We start from the raw sequence: 17,758 nt of genomic DNA on the forward strand, positions 1-17,758 counted from the left end.
GTCGCCAACTCAAACTCAATATTTCCAAAACGGAATTACTTATATTCCCGCCAACTAAGAACAGTTACCATCCTGACATCTCCATCGCTGTTGACAACTCGATAATCTACCCTACCCCACAAGCTCGACTCTGAACTGTCCTTTCTTCCCCACATTCAATCTGTCTCCAAATCATGTTACATGCATCTAAAAAACATATCCAAAATACGACCCTATCTCACACAAGACACTACCAAATCTCTTATCCATGCACTCATTATATCCCGCATTGATTATTGCAATAGTCTCCTAACTGGTCTTCCCAAGAACAGACTCTCACCACTGCAATCAATTTTAAATGCTGCTGCTAGGCTGATCTTCCTTGCAAGACGCTCATCGTCTGCTGATCCGCTCTGCCAGTCCCTCCATTGGTTGCCTGTATATTACCGTATTCAATATAAAACACTTCTACTTGCTTATAAAGCTATTAACCATACTGCACCAGCATATATCTCTGCACTTATCACAAAATATCTCCCATCTCGACCACTACGCTCTACACAAGATCTGCATCTCTCTTCTGCACGGATCACTAGCTCCCATTCATTATTACAGGACTTTAATCGGGCTGCTCCCATCCTATGGAATGCCCTTCCACGCACATTAAGACTCTCCACCAGTCTCCAAACTTTCAAGCGTTCCCTGAAAACTCACCTCTTCAGGCAAGCCTATCATATTTAAGTTCTACATGCATAACCCTCCGAGGCACTTATGTATTATATAGCTTCCCTTCTGGACTTGTAACTGCTATGCTATTACTGGTGCCTGTCCTTATGTTTCCCCCCTATATCCCTATAGATTGTAAGCTTGCAGCAGGGCCCTCCTACCTCCAAGTCTGTCTGTTGTTACCCAGTTTGTCTTATCACTGTCTACTATTGTAAAGCGCAACGGAATCTGCTGCGCTATATAAGAAACTGTAAATAAATAAATAAAATAAATATCTTAGAGAGAAAATATACCCTCCTCCTGTCTCAATCCTTCAACTTGGCGCTGACTCTCCTTCTTTTCTGTATCTATCTATCTATCTATCTATCTATCTATCTATCTATCTATCTCTATATTGGTTTGTGGATTTTGATATTGCTGCTAGGGGTAACATGTTAGTGTAGTGTGCTAGCATTTATATATTTCTGCAAGTAATTAATGTGGGTATTGCAAGTTACTTATACCCTTTCACATCGCACTTAATTACCGGGTTTATGCCACTTCGAGCTGGTAATTGGTGCGATGTGAAAGGGGTTACCGGGTCCAGCAAACCGGTAGCAACATGGCAATATGAGCCGGTAAAAAAGAAGGGTCCTTACAGGTTCGTAGCTGTGTGGCTTTGCGGTGTGAACAGGTCAATGGAGGAGGCAGTGCTTGGGGCAGCGCCAGCTCCTAAGCACTGCCTCCACCCTGCCAGCGATCTGATTTGCCCCGCCTCCGCATGACATGAGCGCACCGGCAATATTGCCGGTTCGCTGAAGCGATCTGAACAGTGCAAAATGCAGGGTGACACAGGGACTAAACAGTTTCAAAGTCCCAGTGCTTACCTGCATTTTGTGATGTGAAAGGAGTTTCCTCTAGAGTTTCTGATTGTTAGAAGGTGGAAAATAGAGGGAGTGTGAATCTCTCATCACCACGTGATATGAGGCCCCTACAATCACCAATTGTCTGCTTATTTACACAGACACCTGTCACATCCGTGTGTATATCAAGGGTGACATTGATAACTCCCTTGTTATTAGTGGCTGATAATCTGGGAAAGGAAATAACAAACACGTGTATGTATGCTAATGCGTGTGTAACCATATATTATATACAAACGCCTCCCTTGATTAACCATCTTTGTGTCTTTCTGTTCTAATTCTGGTACTCTCATCAGTAGTGAACTTTTTAAAATATATATTTATTGAAAAGTCACTGTAAAACAATACATATCAATGTGAAGAAAGGAAATAGCAGGTCAGATAATCTGGGCTTTTAAAACCTTTGAGATTGTCATCACCTGGTCTTTCCAGACAATGATTGAGAACAATCCATGGCACTGCCAGGTCTCAGCTGTCCAAAGGGGGTGGTGCATGCTATAAACACTGTAGGGTGCCCAAACTTTTGCAGATGCCATTTTTATTTTCTGTTATTTTGAAAGTGTAAATGATGTGGGGAAAAAATCAAACTGGTACTTGTATACTATCACGGCTCCCATCGCATGTCATCGCATGCCATGCGATGCGATTTTACCGGGTTTTTAATGCATTTGTGAAAAAACAGGTATCAGGTATCCGTGTCCCCTTGCGGGCTTCACAGGTATCCGCGTCCCCGCGCGGGGCTCGCTGCGCTCGCCACACTTCGGGCTCGGTGGCTCGCCACTTTCTATTCTCAACTCCACGCCGACGTGGATAGTGGGGGTATGAAAAGGTCGTAGGACGCGTACCGCCGCCCCTCACGGGCTCGCTGCACTCGCCACGCTTCGGGTTGGCGTTGATAGTGGGGGTGATAGTGTGAAAAATGACATTTGGGGTGCATTTTACATGATTTGAACACATGTCCATGATTTCTGTGAAAAATGGCATCGCATCGGATCGGATCGCATGCGATGCGATTTTTACCTGTACGATGCCCATGAGCCGTGATAGTATACAAGTACCATTAAACTTTTTTTGACATGTTATAAAAATGTCTAATCTTTAATTTGATGCCTTATAAAGGTTTTAGAGATTCTCTAAGCTTCAAAAGTGATAAAATGGAGAGTGATAAACAGCCAGCCAATCAGCTGTCTGACATTTTTCAAACACACTCTCCATTTTATCACTTTTGAAGCTTAGAGAATCTGACCCTTTATCACCCTTGCATTTATCTCTTGTTAAGTCTTAATACATCTGTCCCACTGTATCAAGCAGCGCTACCCCATGAGAAAGATATACAGGTGTAGGCAGACTGCAGTGCAAAACAGTGTGTGGTGAGAGCAGCTCTGCGCTCTTTACCCTGACCCAGTGTTATCTATTTTTTTGCAATAGAAAATGGTGCTGTTCGTTTGAGCTGTTCTTCTGTCATGCTGTGTCCACACGTGCTGGGGAGTGCGGAGGTCGTAGCTGGCCTCACCACACCGCTTTGCACTGCAGTCTGCCTACACCTGTATATCTTTCTCATGGGGCAGCGCTGCTTGATACAATGGGGGAAATTTACTAAGAATACAAATACGACCGGCATCGTCATATTTTATGCTAGGGACCAGGAGAATTTTGGATAACGGATTATTCCGTATGTCAGAATATTTGTATATTTCAATGATGTAATTTGGAGTATCTTGCATTTATGTTGTACAAACACATCAAACACATGAAATACACACAAATATATTTTATTTGTGCATAAAACAAGGTTTCAAAACATGAAACAAAGTTTGTGTACTATCAGATACTGAATATGAATGGCAAGCAATCTTGCACATATATAGAGCCAGTTACATATCATGTCCTCAGTAGTGCTGGTACAATTGTCCCCAGTATGTTTTTTTTCAAAAAAAAATATTGGTACTTGTTTCCTAGCACGGCCACAATCTGGAGTAATCGTGTCCCTTAATTAAGGGACACGATTACCCCCGATGGACCCGATTTCTTTTGAAATCAGGTCCATTTTGCCGGCTAGGATACAATATCGGGGGCATCGCGTCGGTCGGGACCATTAACATTGGTCCCGACGCGACCGACGCGATGCCCCCGATATTTCCATAGGCTTCAATGTTAAAAAATATTTTAACATTGAAATCTTGTCGGGAAAGTTAAAATATCGGGGGCATCGCGTCGGTCGGGACCATTAACATTGGTCCCGACGCGATGCGATGCACCCGATTTTTGCATAGGCTTCAATGTTAAAATATTTTTTAACATTGAAATGGTGAAAAATTGTGAAAAAATGTGAAATGGGCCAATATGACCCATTTCACATTATAGATGTCCCCGTCGTCACCCCACGATAGACGCCAACCCGAAGCGTGGCGAGCGCAGCGAGCCCGCGAGGGGCGGCGGTGCGCGTCCTCCGACCTTTTCATTCCCCTACTATCCACGTCGGCGTGGAGTTGAGAATAGAATAGTGTGGCGAGCGCAGCGAGCCACCGAGCCCCGCGAGGGGACGCGGATACCTTCACAGTTATACGCGTCCCTTCGCGGCCTTCACAGGTGTCCGTGGCGACGCGGACACCTGTGAAGTCCGCGAAGGGACGCGTTTACCTGTGAAGGTATCCGCGTCCCCTCGCGGGGCTCGCTGCGCTCGCCACGCTTCGGGCTCGGTGGCTCGCTGCGCTCGCCACACTATTCTATTCTCAACTCCACGCCGACGTGGATAGTAGGGGAATGAAAAGGTTGTAGGACGCGCACCGCCGCCCCTCGCGGGCTCGCTGCGCTCGCCACGCTTCGGGTTGTCGTCTATCGTGGGCTGGAGTTTACGCGCTTACATTTGGGGGGGTTGGGAATTTTTTTCATTTAATCCAATGTAAAATTGGGTCCCAGGGACCCAATTTACATTGGATTCAATGAAAAAAATCTGGTCCAAAATCGGTCGGTCGCGTCGATCGCATCGCATGCGACCAAATCGCATGCGATGCGATCGACCCGATTTTTCCGACACGACCACCCCGATCTAAATCGGTGTGGCCGTGCTAGGAAACAAGTACCAATATATTATTATTTTCACTTTCTGGAATGTACGGTTTTCGGAATAATTTGGATAAGGGATACTCAACCTGTACTGTATGTGTAATCTAAATATATATACATCTACAAAATAACCCCAACCGTGCTCAACAGGTTTGAAGCAGCACCTCTGAGGGATCCCCTGTTAGGTGGGACCCAAAGAATTTAGAGATGAAAAGAGAAAGAGGTTCAGAGTGCGCTAACAATGATTACACAAAATTTGTAAAATGATCATTTTTAATAAAAATTGCCCTATGGGCATAGTAACATGAATACAGAATCAAACTTTTAATACAATATGTGATGAACGTCTTTCAGTTGTTTGGACTTCCAAAGAATGTAGCGGGCCGCTCAGCACACAGCGCTGACACATTGCTGTGTGCTGAGTGATCTTGCTGAGCAATCTAGCATCGCTCAGTATGCTCAGCAAATCTCTGTGTGTGTAGGCCCTATTAGTTTTATTCCACACACTATTAATTCCACACTACTATTTTCGCGTTCTTTTGTAGAAACATCATGTTGCTACTGGTGGTTGTATCTGAAAGACATTTAAAACAGTCAAGTGAAACGTACTTTGCAATGCACATGCTGTGAGGGATGATCTCTGATCTGTGTCTGTTCCGCAGGGAAGAAGATGAATACTCAGAGCTACGGTCAGAGCACAGTCACAGCCAGCTTGAAGCCAATGAAGATTCTCGCAGCATGGACCAGGACCAGACCTCTGTCTCTGTACAAGAGAACCAGTCCACGTTGGTTACTGCGGATATGGGTGAGTGAATAAGCCAAGGTCATAACAGGAATTCCTACTGCTTAGAAAGGGTTTAGGTAATCATTTTACAAATAATAAGGATGTACAGTAACAGGGGATTTCCAACCCGGACAGCTTGCAAATAGAACAAAAAATAGTTCACTCATAAAGTAAAATACATTTGCCAGGTGATTCATATATGCCTGGGCTGAATACAGAATAGTGTGGTACTGCACCATCCATTCCACACCTGCTGCCCTAGCAGGCCAAATCTATTGGTGTCGGGCACAGAGGTCAGGGGGATCACTGCAGGCACTGGGAATTACTTAGAGCAAAGGCGGAAATCCAAGGAAGCTTTTGAAAGCATTGTCCTTACACAATTTCAATAATGACTTTATCAGTGCGGTGTAATGTGGAGTAACTATATATGATGTTTTACAGTATAATGTTGAACTGTGTACTATGTTAGGCCACTGGCTATCTTGGTTGCTGCAGTGCCCAGGACTTAGAGTTTGTTGTACAGGTGCATCTGTCTTACAGTGAAGCTCACCTGGTTATCCAAATGTTATCCACTCTTCTTCCATAGAAAAACACTGCAGCACCCTCAGGAGATATTGTCAGCATTGTGAATGTCAACTGGCACACTGGCTGTCCATATCGGTGTTAAAAACACTGTCAATATGTTGACTGTCCATATGCCCAATGTCACATGACCTTATTCTGTACCACACCACTTAGGACAAGAATAACTATTTCTGCCAATGTGCTGCAATGCTACGTGTTACTACTAAGTAATGTATACCGCTGTCTCAGGCTTCTTCTTATTTATATGGTCAAATATTATTTATCCAATCTGTGTAAGTGTACCGCGTCCCCTGCTCTGTACGCTCGCCATGCGTTGGGCTCGCTGCGCTTGGCACACTATTATATTCTCCCTCCACAATGTAGTGGATGGTAGGCTATGAAATACCGCCTGTCGGTACATATCGACTCAAAATGTTGTTAAAAATGCATGTTGCCCTTTTTTCATGTTGCCCTTTTTTCATGTTGCCCTTTTTTCATGTCGCCCTTTTTTCATGTCGCCCTTTTTTCATGTCGCCCTTTTTTCATGTCGCCCTTTTTTCATATCGCCCGTTTTTCATGTCGCCCGTTTTTCATGTCGCCCTTTTGACCCTGTTGACCTTTTGACCCTGTTGACCTTTTGACTGTCGACCAATTGTGTTCGACCTTATGACTGTTGACCTAGAGTCAATTTATCACTTGTCATTTGTCAAATGTCTTTTACCAAATCATGACATGCCTCACACAATGCAAAGGATGTTCAGTACTATTTGGGCACTATATAAATGATTATTTGAAATATTAATAGTTCACGAACAAAAATAAGCTTTTGGTGGTCAATATGATTACACAGTGTTAAGAAATGGAATAGTCACTGAAAGGCATCCAGCTCTCCTCTGTTTTCTAATGTCTATTGATTTCAATAGGGTTTCTACATGTCATACATACTGTATGCAAATGGGAAATAGCTAAAGCAAAACCAAACAATAAATCCTAAACCTCTCTGCTTCACAGGAACGAGTGTTGGGACAGATAAATCATGGTTTTGTTTTGGTTAATTTTTATAAAAATTTTCATTAAAATTTTTTTTTTATAAAAATAATTAAAATGACCCTTTTTCCCCTCCCTGCCAACAAGAGTATTCTGGTGATGATAACTCCAATGTGTCCTTGGGTAAACTACAGTATACACATTTTTACACTTCAAAATGTCAAAGTAAGGACACTATTAAAATAAGCTGTTCTATTCCCATGAGTCTGACATATGCTTCAGCGAAATATTCCACCCATTAACTATATTAAATAATAAGAAGATTATTGCAGTTTTTGGCACAAGTTTATGTCTCTTCTAAACAGATGCCTGAAAATTTCCATTGTGTAGTGTATGTTTGTACATTGCACTTAATAAAAAGTGCTCAAAGCACATGTGCATGATTTTTACATTACTGCCGCACATTGAACTATTTGTCACGTTATACCTCTATTAAGTGCAGACTTTTCTGCATAGGACGCAGCATCCCCCTTTGGAATGAGACACAAATCATTTCCTGATTCAGATTTCTTTTAAATTAAAAAAGTGCACATTCTTCACTTAAAAAAAAGAGAAACAAGGAAACTTTCATATTAACTTTTTGGAAAATTGTGTGGGAGCGTAAACGTCACTTTTCCACTAATCCCCATGTTACAACTTTGACCCCCAGCCTCACCTTTGCCCACTGACTGAATGAAGCCTTCCTGCTGATCAGACAGTGATAAGAATTCCCATGTGAGCTGCCTTCTCGTATTCACCAAATGGCATATGTTTAATATTGCATACAATTTATTTGCACAACCACAGTGCTTGGGATTGTGTTTAGAACAATGTACAATATACAGTGAATACAGCCATGAATATAACCATTTTGCGCATTAGAAGAAGGTCATTCTTCCAGATAGGATACATGTTATCGCATTCCACAATCCATTGCATCAGAAAAAGAAGAATGTTTGATGCGTGCTCCTCTTGTCTACTGAACATGTGGGTCGATTTTGGATAGATAGTCAGCGACCCGCTTGTTCAGCGGGTCCCGGTGACAACATTGATCAATATTGTTTACCGATATCGTTAAGTGTGTGGACTCAATTTGGCCATCCCCCAGCTGATGACCTTATTTATATCGGATGCGGCTAGGGTCGTCTAGTGTGTATAGGGATTTAAAATTTGTTAAATAGCTGCAATATGCATTTTTTAAACTACTGTAACATAGATTAAAAGCAAGCTTATTTATGTTAAATAGATGCTCTCATAAAATTTGCAGTCCGCGGTGTGGCCGGACTGAAAATCAGTCCCGGGCCCCAAAATTCCTAGCAGCAGCCATGATTATACCCATTCTGTAGTGTAGGTTATGTCATACCTCCCACCAGCTGTTATTCCCATTGAGGGTACAGTATGCTAAGCTTTTTACATTGAGCGGGACTCGTCCTAAGCATTATATATGTATACTGTATGTTGAGGAGTAGTCAGACTAGTCCATACCACTGACAGGAATAAAGCGCAAACATTACAAACTAAATATTACGTCTGCGAACTCTTAGTAGAACACTCTGTACAGTACAATGAATATGTATGTACATTGAAATGATCCTTTTACTACAATGAATTTGCAAGTGCAGCCTTACTTTATGACGGCCGGGATTTGCACCAAAGTGCTTGTTCCCCCTTAGGGTAGTGAGCAATTTTGGGGGCGAATTTGGGCTGGCACCAGCCTTCGAAAGGTATGACATTGGGTACCGTTGTCTGCATTTGATCTACATGGCAACAGCTGCTTGCATCCTTCGCAATTAATAGGAACGACCCCATAGATTGTACAGATTGTACAGATTTATTTAGAAGGAGGTGTATCAGCCAGAACAGTTGCTCTTATACTGAAGTAAAAAAAAAAAAAAGGAAACCTTTTCCCCCAGGACACTGAAACGGACCACAAATAAGATTTGATTACTACATTTATTTATTTAAAGTTTCTTATATAGCGCAGCATATTCTGTTGCGCTTTACAATTGGAAACAACACTGATTAAACAAACTGGTTAGAAACAAACCGACATACAGTATACAGAGATCTCTATGATATGATACGGAGAGAGCTCTGCTTCTACTATGTAGCATTTGGGACCGCCCGAAATAGAGATACCTTGATCATACTGTATCTTTGCAAATATATGCAAACTATGTTCTCTGCATTTCTATTATAATGTACTATTTAGTTTTAATTGCTGATCCTTGTCAGTGTGCTAGGGGGATTTTTCCTTTTTATTCTTGGCTAGAATAACCCCCTCCCTTTCGTGCACCTGTGAAGGACCATTAAATTGAATCAGCTACCATTTTATAATCCTACTAAGTCAGCCACAGAGCACATCTAATGGAAGGACCTCATCTTTAAAATGTTTTAGTGACCAAAGTTTTAATTTGCGTACATACTATACAAGATATCGTTCACTATATGCACGTTAATGATGCGCACTTCCTAGGTTCGCTAATGATCTCCTACTTCATCTGAACATGCCTACACATTTTGGTTATATCATCAAAGACTGCATGTTCAGCAGGGGCCAGGTGACCTCAATGAATGATAAAGGTAACGGTATTGTTCAGTGGTTATGCACTATATATATTGCTCTCCCGGGAGGTCCACCATTATATTTAGTGTATATTTAGCAGTTCAATAAAATTTCACACCAGCATACAGTAGTGAAACTAGAGCTTGGTAATAAAGGCGTTCATATACGTCTCATCCAATCCCCTTCGTTTGCCCGGTCCTGGGTGGCACTTCTGCAAGTAATCCATGTATCCCATCGGGATGGGGTCCGTCCCGGAGGGTATCCGGACTATTTGTCTACAACAAGAAGATAGACAGCCATTAGGTCAACACCATTAGTTCGACAACTCAATAGGTCGACATGCCATTAGGTCGACATGCCATTAGGTCGACATACCATTAGGTTGACATGTCATTATGTCAACATGTTATTATGTCGACAGTGTCTAGGTCGACAGTCAAAAGGTCGACATTGTTTTTTTACTGTTTTTTGAGCCGACATGTGCCGACAGGTGGTATTTCATGCCCTACCATCCACTACGGCGTGGAGTTAGATTATAATAGTGTGCCGAGCGCAGCGAGGCACCGTGCCCGAAGCATTGCGAGCGAAGCGAGGGGCTGGGGTTCACTTCAAACTGTGTCTGTGTCGACATTTGGGTCAAAAAACGGTGAAAAAACCATGTCGACCTTTTGACTGTCGACCTTTTGACTGTCGACCTAATGGCAGTGCCGACCTAATGGCAGTGTCGACCTATTAAGTTGTCGACCTAATGGCTGTCTATCTTCTTGCTGTAGACAAATGGTCCCGCATCCGTCCCGGAGAACTTATGTGCAGCACTTATTATCTCAGATCCGATGCGCACGGGACCGCACAATGGATCGGATGTTACACACATGCTATTTGTGCTGATTTCTTGGCTCAATCCCCCATGAAATGGGGCCCAAATCGCATAGTGTTTAGACCATGTCCAAACTGTGGCCCTGTGGGTGAAACTACACATCCCAGCATGCCTTGCCATAGTTTTAGCATTCCCTAATAGCAAGAGTGCATGATGGAACTTGTAGTTTTTCCCTATACATTTACCATAATTAATTTAAATTTGTCCTGGACCGCAAACTTGTGGCACCCCTGCAAGGGTCCCAAGGCACCCATGGGTGCCACGGCACACAGTTTGGAACCACTGGTTTAGGTTCTTTATGTAAATAAACAAGTTTAGTGAAGAACATGCAAAAGGTATGATAAAAAGACACAAGTATACCGGCAGAAAAAAAGGTAGTGTGCCCTGCTTGAGAGAGCTGTTAATTTACAGTAAGAAGTTGTGCGGGGAATGCTGGACTTTGTAGTGCATCATAAGTTGCATGTTGCCAACCACATATGTCAGCATAACTTTCAATTTTTTCATGAACTTTGGCTATTTTTTATTTATCACTTTGTGCTACTAGTGTTCTTTTGTAACTACGCTTACTTTTAAATGCCACAAACTCATTCATAAATAAAGATCTGTCCTAACTGCTAAGCTGCCACATCCGATCCCCAGCCTACCTATTCACCAAAATCCCCTGTATGCTGACATGAGCATCTATTTTACAGAATGAGTCTGAAACCTCGAGCCCATATCAAAGATTTCTAGAGGCTGAAAGTCACGCTGCAGCATTTCTACATTTGTAACCAAAAGCAAAACCTGATACATTGCAATTTAGTTAAACCATCATTAAATCATGAAACCTCTCACATTAAAGCCTCTGTCCCTTGAGAAATGGCCGTCCGTGTGCTGCAAACCTTACCAGCTGGCCTACTTCATCAAGACATCAGCCAGATGATGACAAAAGCCATATTCCAATTAATTGTTCCCTGTTACTGCACAAACCACCCCGATCATGTTTCCAACTTCCCCTAATTCATGCTCAACATTTAATGTGGATCTACTTGTTGCTGTGTAATGTTTTAGAAAATGTGGTTTGTTATGGTTCTGGTTATTGTTATTGTGTTATTTTGCATACATTTCTTCACACTTGTGTTACGTTTTTCCCCTTTACAGTATCTTAGATTTCCAAAGAAAATTGAGCAGAATTTTGCACAAAAGTATAAAACCATACCAAACATGTTTGTGTTATTTAGTGCTAAATCATTGTACGGATGTGTCCTCATTCATGTAGCTACAATACGTCACACAGTGTGAGCTTCCTGACACGAGTAAGTCGCCAGATTCCGTGCAAGTCTGTTAGCATTTAGCTTTTTTTTTTTTTTTTTTTTGTATTGGAAAAAAGCTGCTTTTGCTTCAGTACATTGTAGCACTTATTATTACACAGACTACTGATCTACACGTGTTACATATCACGTGAATCCGCACAGTGTCCTGGTGCATCCTTGCTACATCGCATTGCGACTAAGATGCATTTTCTCTAAAAAAGATGCAGAATGCTAGCAGAGTGACACATGCAATGATGTATGAAAACACATCTGTATACATTTCACAGCAGAACCGCTTGTCCATCTAGTCTGTACATGCACACATTTTTTCGGTAGCCCTTTAATCTACCAGTATATTTTTGTATTTTGGTAGGGGACCGGACAATGGGCCTGATTCAGTTGTGAACGCATGGCTGCAAATTCGCAGCGGCCAGTGTTCAGTTATGCCACTGCCCCACTGGAGTGAAATCCCGCCTTGCGAATCAATGTGCATGCTGTGTGTATGGCTACACGTCCATTCGCAGCTGTACAAAAATGGCCAAAACCCATCGTAACAGGCTCACCATCGAATCATCTTTACACTGGGCATAAGACATTGCAGGTGTCGTGTAACCCTTTAAAAAATGCATATACAGCCTGGACTTGATGTCTCAAATAGTCCCCTTAAAAGCGCAGACACACCTAGAATGTTGACCTTTTATCAGTGTTGACATATTGACTGTCTACCTAGACACTGTGGGGTAGATTAATTAAGCTCGGTGAAGTGATAAAGGGCCAGATGTATCAAGCTTCAAAAAGTGATAAAATGTAGAGTGATAAACCACCAGCCAATCAGCTCCTACCTGTCATGTTACAGTCTGTGTTTGAAAAAATGTCAGGTAGGAGCTGATTGGCTGGTTGTTTATCACTCTCCACTTGATACAAGCTTGATACATCTGGCCCAAAGTGTCTGGTTTTTATCACCGGCTAATCAGCTCCTACCAACATTTTTTCAAACCAAGCTTGTAACTTCACAGTTAGGAGCTGATTGGCAAACCAGACACTTTATCACTTCACCGAGCTTTAATAAATCTGCCCCTGTATACCTTTCAATGGCGTACCTGTCTAATAAAGTCACATAGCCCGTAGACTTGTTACCTGCTGTGAAGTAGTAAGTAGCATAGTATAGTAAGTAGTATATTAGTACAGGGTTGCTGACTTTTTAAATCTCCTCTCAGGCAGAAGCCCGGAGAAGAGACCTTCAGCAGGAGTTTGGAGGCGGGGCTTGAGCGTGACGTCATTAAGTCTCGCCCCCATGATGGAAAATGAACGGTTTGCCGATCGCTGCCGAGGGGGTGGGGCTAAAATTATGCAATTCTGGCATTTTAGCCCCGTCCCCTCATCGGAGATCGGCCAATCCAGTTACTTAAATGGCGCTATCAGGGGTGAGATAGCCGGGAACATTGGGGGGGGGGCTGCGGTCCCCCAGAAACCGGGAGGGGGACCTGATTTTCGGGACCCTCCCGGCCATTGCGGGAGGGTAGGCAACCCTGAAGTAGTATAGTAGTAAGGGGAGTAACCTGGTTGTTTTGGATTACTGATTTTAAATTACTTTCAGTATCAGGATAAAGATAAATCCTCCAGCTCTGATTAATCCATGGAAGAGGGGTACAGATTATCCAAACCCCAATGTTTCTGGCTGTATCCCTCAGAATAGCACGTTTTCTTTTCCTTTTTAAAAAAATTTTTTTTGGGATTGGTGAAGTTTGAAGTCTGCGTATCATATGTTACACCGCAAGCCCCATCATGCCAAGGCTCCAGTACACTGTTTTGGCAGGAAGGCCGAGGTTATTACAAATTGTAGTGTGTTTGTTGGGCCATCATGCTTCAGGTTGAACAGAGGCAGCCACAATAAGAGTGTAACAGATGGGAAGGAGTGATGACAGCTAGGCTAATGCTGTGCACAGATCTATGCATTATACATGTTACGTGGGGCGGGGGGATCTGAAGAAAATCTTGCATAGTACAGCAAGAATGTAATGTGCACAGGAGACGGCACAGATGCCTTTCTGGTCATGATGGGAATTTGATAGGGGCTGCAGAATACATATAGTCCGATGCGTTACCCACTGTTTTAGCATGCCATAAAGAGCAATTATTTCAAAGAAAAGGAGTATTCAAATATTAATAACTGTTGAAGCTTTGTTGGCGTTTTCCTAGGAAGATGGATGTAGAAATGCAACTAAGCATAAAATGACCATTGCAATGCCGTTTGTAGGCATAGTTCTAGTTGTTTGGCAATTAAGCTCAGATTGTTTATCTATTGTCTACTTATCAGCGCTTTATAAACTGCATGGTGAATAGGATACCACCATGGCTTTCCCTGGTAAAGACATCCTATCTATTGATGTAGCAGAATAGTATTGAATTCAGGGTTAGGATTGCTAGGGTTGGTATCCTGTTAGCAGTTGTACTTTACCGCTGCTAAAAGGTTTGCCATGGAGCTTACAATCTATATTCCCTACCACATGTACATACACACACACACACACACACACACAGACATTCTAGGGTTAATTTTGTTGGGAGCCAATTAGCCTACCAGTATATTTTTGGACTGTGGGAGGAAACCGGAGTACCCGGAGGAAACACACACACGCAGTGGGAGAATATACAAACTCCACACAGTTGTCATGGTGGGATTCCCATGACCTCCATGCTGTGAGGCAGTAATGCTAACCATTACACTGTCCATGTTGCCTATTAGCCTCAATACCAGCATCCTTTTCCCCTGTTACCAACATTTGTCAGGTATCGTCCATTGGGCCAGATGTATCAAGCTTCAAAAAGTGATAAAGTGGAGCGTGATAAACAACCAGCCAATCAGCTCCTACCTGCCATTTTTCAAACTCAGCCTGTAAATGACAGTTAGTGGCTTATTGGTTGGTTGTTGACCACTGTCCACTTTCTTACTTTTTGAAGCTTGATACATCTGTTCCTTAATCCTCGATAAGCAGACAATGGAGATATGAAAACACGTGGGATAGGAACTTATCCCAGATCCATGCATTTTTGTGCTATTGCGTGTCCCTTTCTGGAAATGTATCTGGACTAATTGGAGTTAGAACACACACCTTTCCTTACGACATATACTCCAGTCAAGGCAGCAGTGTTTTCCACATTAAATGCATTCACTTTTGGTGCATCTTCTATTACTTGTTTAATTCCTAATATCGGTAGTATGACTGTTGCCAGTATTTCTAGTGCTATATGTCACAGCCAGGGCTGAAACTATGATTGTTGTCACCCGGTAAAAGCAGGAATCTCCATTCCCCCCCAATGCATGTATGGCTATCAGATCCAGCACCCAGGGCATGCGAGCAGCAGCAACATTTCCCCTCGGTTGTTCAGAGCATTATAAGACACATTAGTTCCCAGCCAGTCACAATGACAGAACAACATAATAGTAATGTCAGCAGTGGCTGCTGTGCATTGACAAACGGAACAACACTTGAATTGTTCAGTTTGAGCTGTTCAGAATTGCTCCGTCGGGTGCCATCTAGTTACCGCCAGCATGCAAAACAATTGAATTCCCCCAATAGAGGTGAGGAACAGCGTTAGTCATTTATTATATAGGATAGTAGCCACTATTGGTGCAAGGTAGCAATTTTGGACCTTATCAGCAATGTGTTGTCATTATTTTGCCCAGTGTGCATACATACTGGGTGATTTTCGCCACTCCAAGTGATTTTTCACCGGGGTGGACAGTCTTCCATAGCAGGTGCTGGATTGGGGGTTATTACACGGTGCTCTGAGGATAACCCTTAGCAGCCTGCACTAATGGAGGCAGTCCTGGTTCCCCTATCTAAGCAGAAATAACAAAAACAAGTAAAAAAGACAAATAACAAGAAAAAGTAAAAACAGTGGCTGAGTAATACCCTTACCAATGTGTGGAGTGGGGTGGCTGCCTCAAACATGTCTCGTCCTAGACAGGACTTTAATGGTCATTACTTTTTCTCTCCTATATTTACTATCTGTTAGCTATTCAATAAGCGATGTAAATAAACTGTGCCTAACTTCTGAGCACTAGCCTCCAGCCCTCTTATTGAAGAAGACCCTCTCACACCCCGTTACCCCCACTGCACGGATCATCCAACACCAATGAGTGCCTTCTGGTAAGATGCTACCTTTTTATTCTGCACTTAGCAGCATTTACTGATTCATGCCCTTACACCGGAGGTACCAACATCCAGCCCCACCCTGATGCCAGGACATCTCTGACGAACTCCCAGCCTCAAGTCTACCAGGTCTGAGTGTCCCCTAACCGTGGGACAGTTTCAGTATCTCAAGACGTGCCTTATTGAGATTGGACAACACCCAGCCCACAGTTATTGCTTCCGGCAACACCACTGCCATAACCCAGTCTGGATTGAAATCACCAGACATCAACATATTGACTGCCCTTCTCTGTTTTTTGTTATTTCAGCCTTCCATAGCAGGATGCTTTGGAAAGCTGTCCACCCTGCCGCTCATCCGCTGTTAATACCAGCAGGAGCGGTGGCAGCCGGCGATGATGCGGCAGTTGAGTATCAGCTATAACTGCTTTGCCGGGCCGGGCCGTACACACTGGGCTTTAAGTTCAAAATAGCCCAGTGTGGGCATGTAATTATTAACCTTGCAGATATCTGTTAAACATATCAGAGACAAGATCCTGCACACTGGGTAATAAGAGATGATGGATGCCAAGCTGACTAGTTTGAACAACCTTTTTTTTTTGTAATCTGAGGTTTATTTTGGGGGAAGATTGGTGCTGTAGTAAAATGTAATGTTTGGTTCATGTTGTAAGCGACTTCCACTTCAAGGTCAGTTTAATCATTCTGCATGCTCTCATAGATAGGATATCTGCTGTGGGAACTTTCTTTTCAGATCTTTATTGCCTTTTGTTCTTTCCAGCTCATAAAGTGTATAGAGTTTACTTTTATTGCTGTGACATCGGACTTCAAATGACATTCATTGGTGTGAAAATGATTGAAGCCAATATAAATCTCTTAATTCTGTTCCAAATGATGGTGCAGGTATCTTAATTAAAATGTCCAGGACAGTCATAAAAATGTGCTTTCTTCCTGCTCAGCAATGCCACAGTTTCTGAAGAGTATCGTCTGGTACACATTGTGAGCCTCGTCCTGGGGGAGATGTACTGTGTCAAAGCTTAGTGACGGATAAAGCATCATCCTATCTGTGTGCTAAGCCTTGGAGAGAACAAAAATGGAGGCAGCACGGACGGTGTAATGGTTAGCATTACTGCCTCACAGCGCTGAGGTCATGGGTTCAATACCCACCATGGCCCTAACTGTGCAGAGTTTGTATATTCTCCCCATGCTTGCGTGGGTTTGCTCCAGGTACTCCGGTTTCCTCCCACAGTCCAAAAATATACAGGTAGATTAATTGGCTTCCAACAAAATTAACCCTAGAATGTCTGTGTGCGTGTACATGTGGTAGGGAATATAGATTGTAAGCTCCACTGGGGCAGGGACTGATGTGAATGTTCAAAATATTCTCTGTAAAGCGCTGCGGGATCTGTGTGCGCTATATAAGAAACTTAATAAATAAATAAGTACCAGCAAATCAGCTCCTAACTGGCATGTAACAGGCTGTGAATAGAAATAAGTCATATTCATTCATATTTTACTTACATGATTGTTTAATAAATATACTTCATTAATATATCACTGACGTAATATATTATTAGGTTTATTCAAGGAGATTCAATGAAGGTGAATAAATTCTTGCTGATATTTCAATATGTAAGGCTGCGTGCATGGGGGGTGACTTGGCTCTGGTTGTAAGCTACTGGAAGAACATTGCACTGTATGTGCAATATGGGTCCTGCCTCAGTGGACAGCATAAGTCCTGCATGGGGGTAGCCATTGTATCCATGTTCCAAAATCGAGGCCAGTCCCCTGCTGTTTATTGGGAATGCCTAGGCCAGGCTCTCTA

General features: G+C 42.7%; 1 protein-coding gene across 3 annotated transcripts in view; it reads left to right on the top strand.

Annotated features, from left to right (window-relative positions):
* The window catches only part of MCC (MCC regulator of Wnt signaling pathway), a 304,884-nt gene that overhangs the window by 206,166 nt on the left and 80,960 nt on the right, over positions 1-17,758 (top strand). For all 3 annotated transcript variants that reach the window (XM_083151650.1, XM_083151651.1, XM_083151653.1), the window contains one exon: positions 5,336-5,478. In XM_083151650.1, coding sequence (XP_083007776.1) covers positions 5,336-5,478 — 143 coding nt within the window. The remainder of the gene's footprint in view (positions 1-5,335; positions 5,479-17,758) is intronic.

Source organism: Crinia signifera, chromosome 1 (genome assembly GCF_055691185.1).
Source record: "Crinia signifera chromosome 1, ASM5569118v1, whole genome shotgun sequence".
In the NCBI taxonomy this organism is placed as follows: domain Eukaryota; kingdom Metazoa; phylum Chordata; class Amphibia; order Anura; family Myobatrachidae; genus Crinia; species Crinia signifera.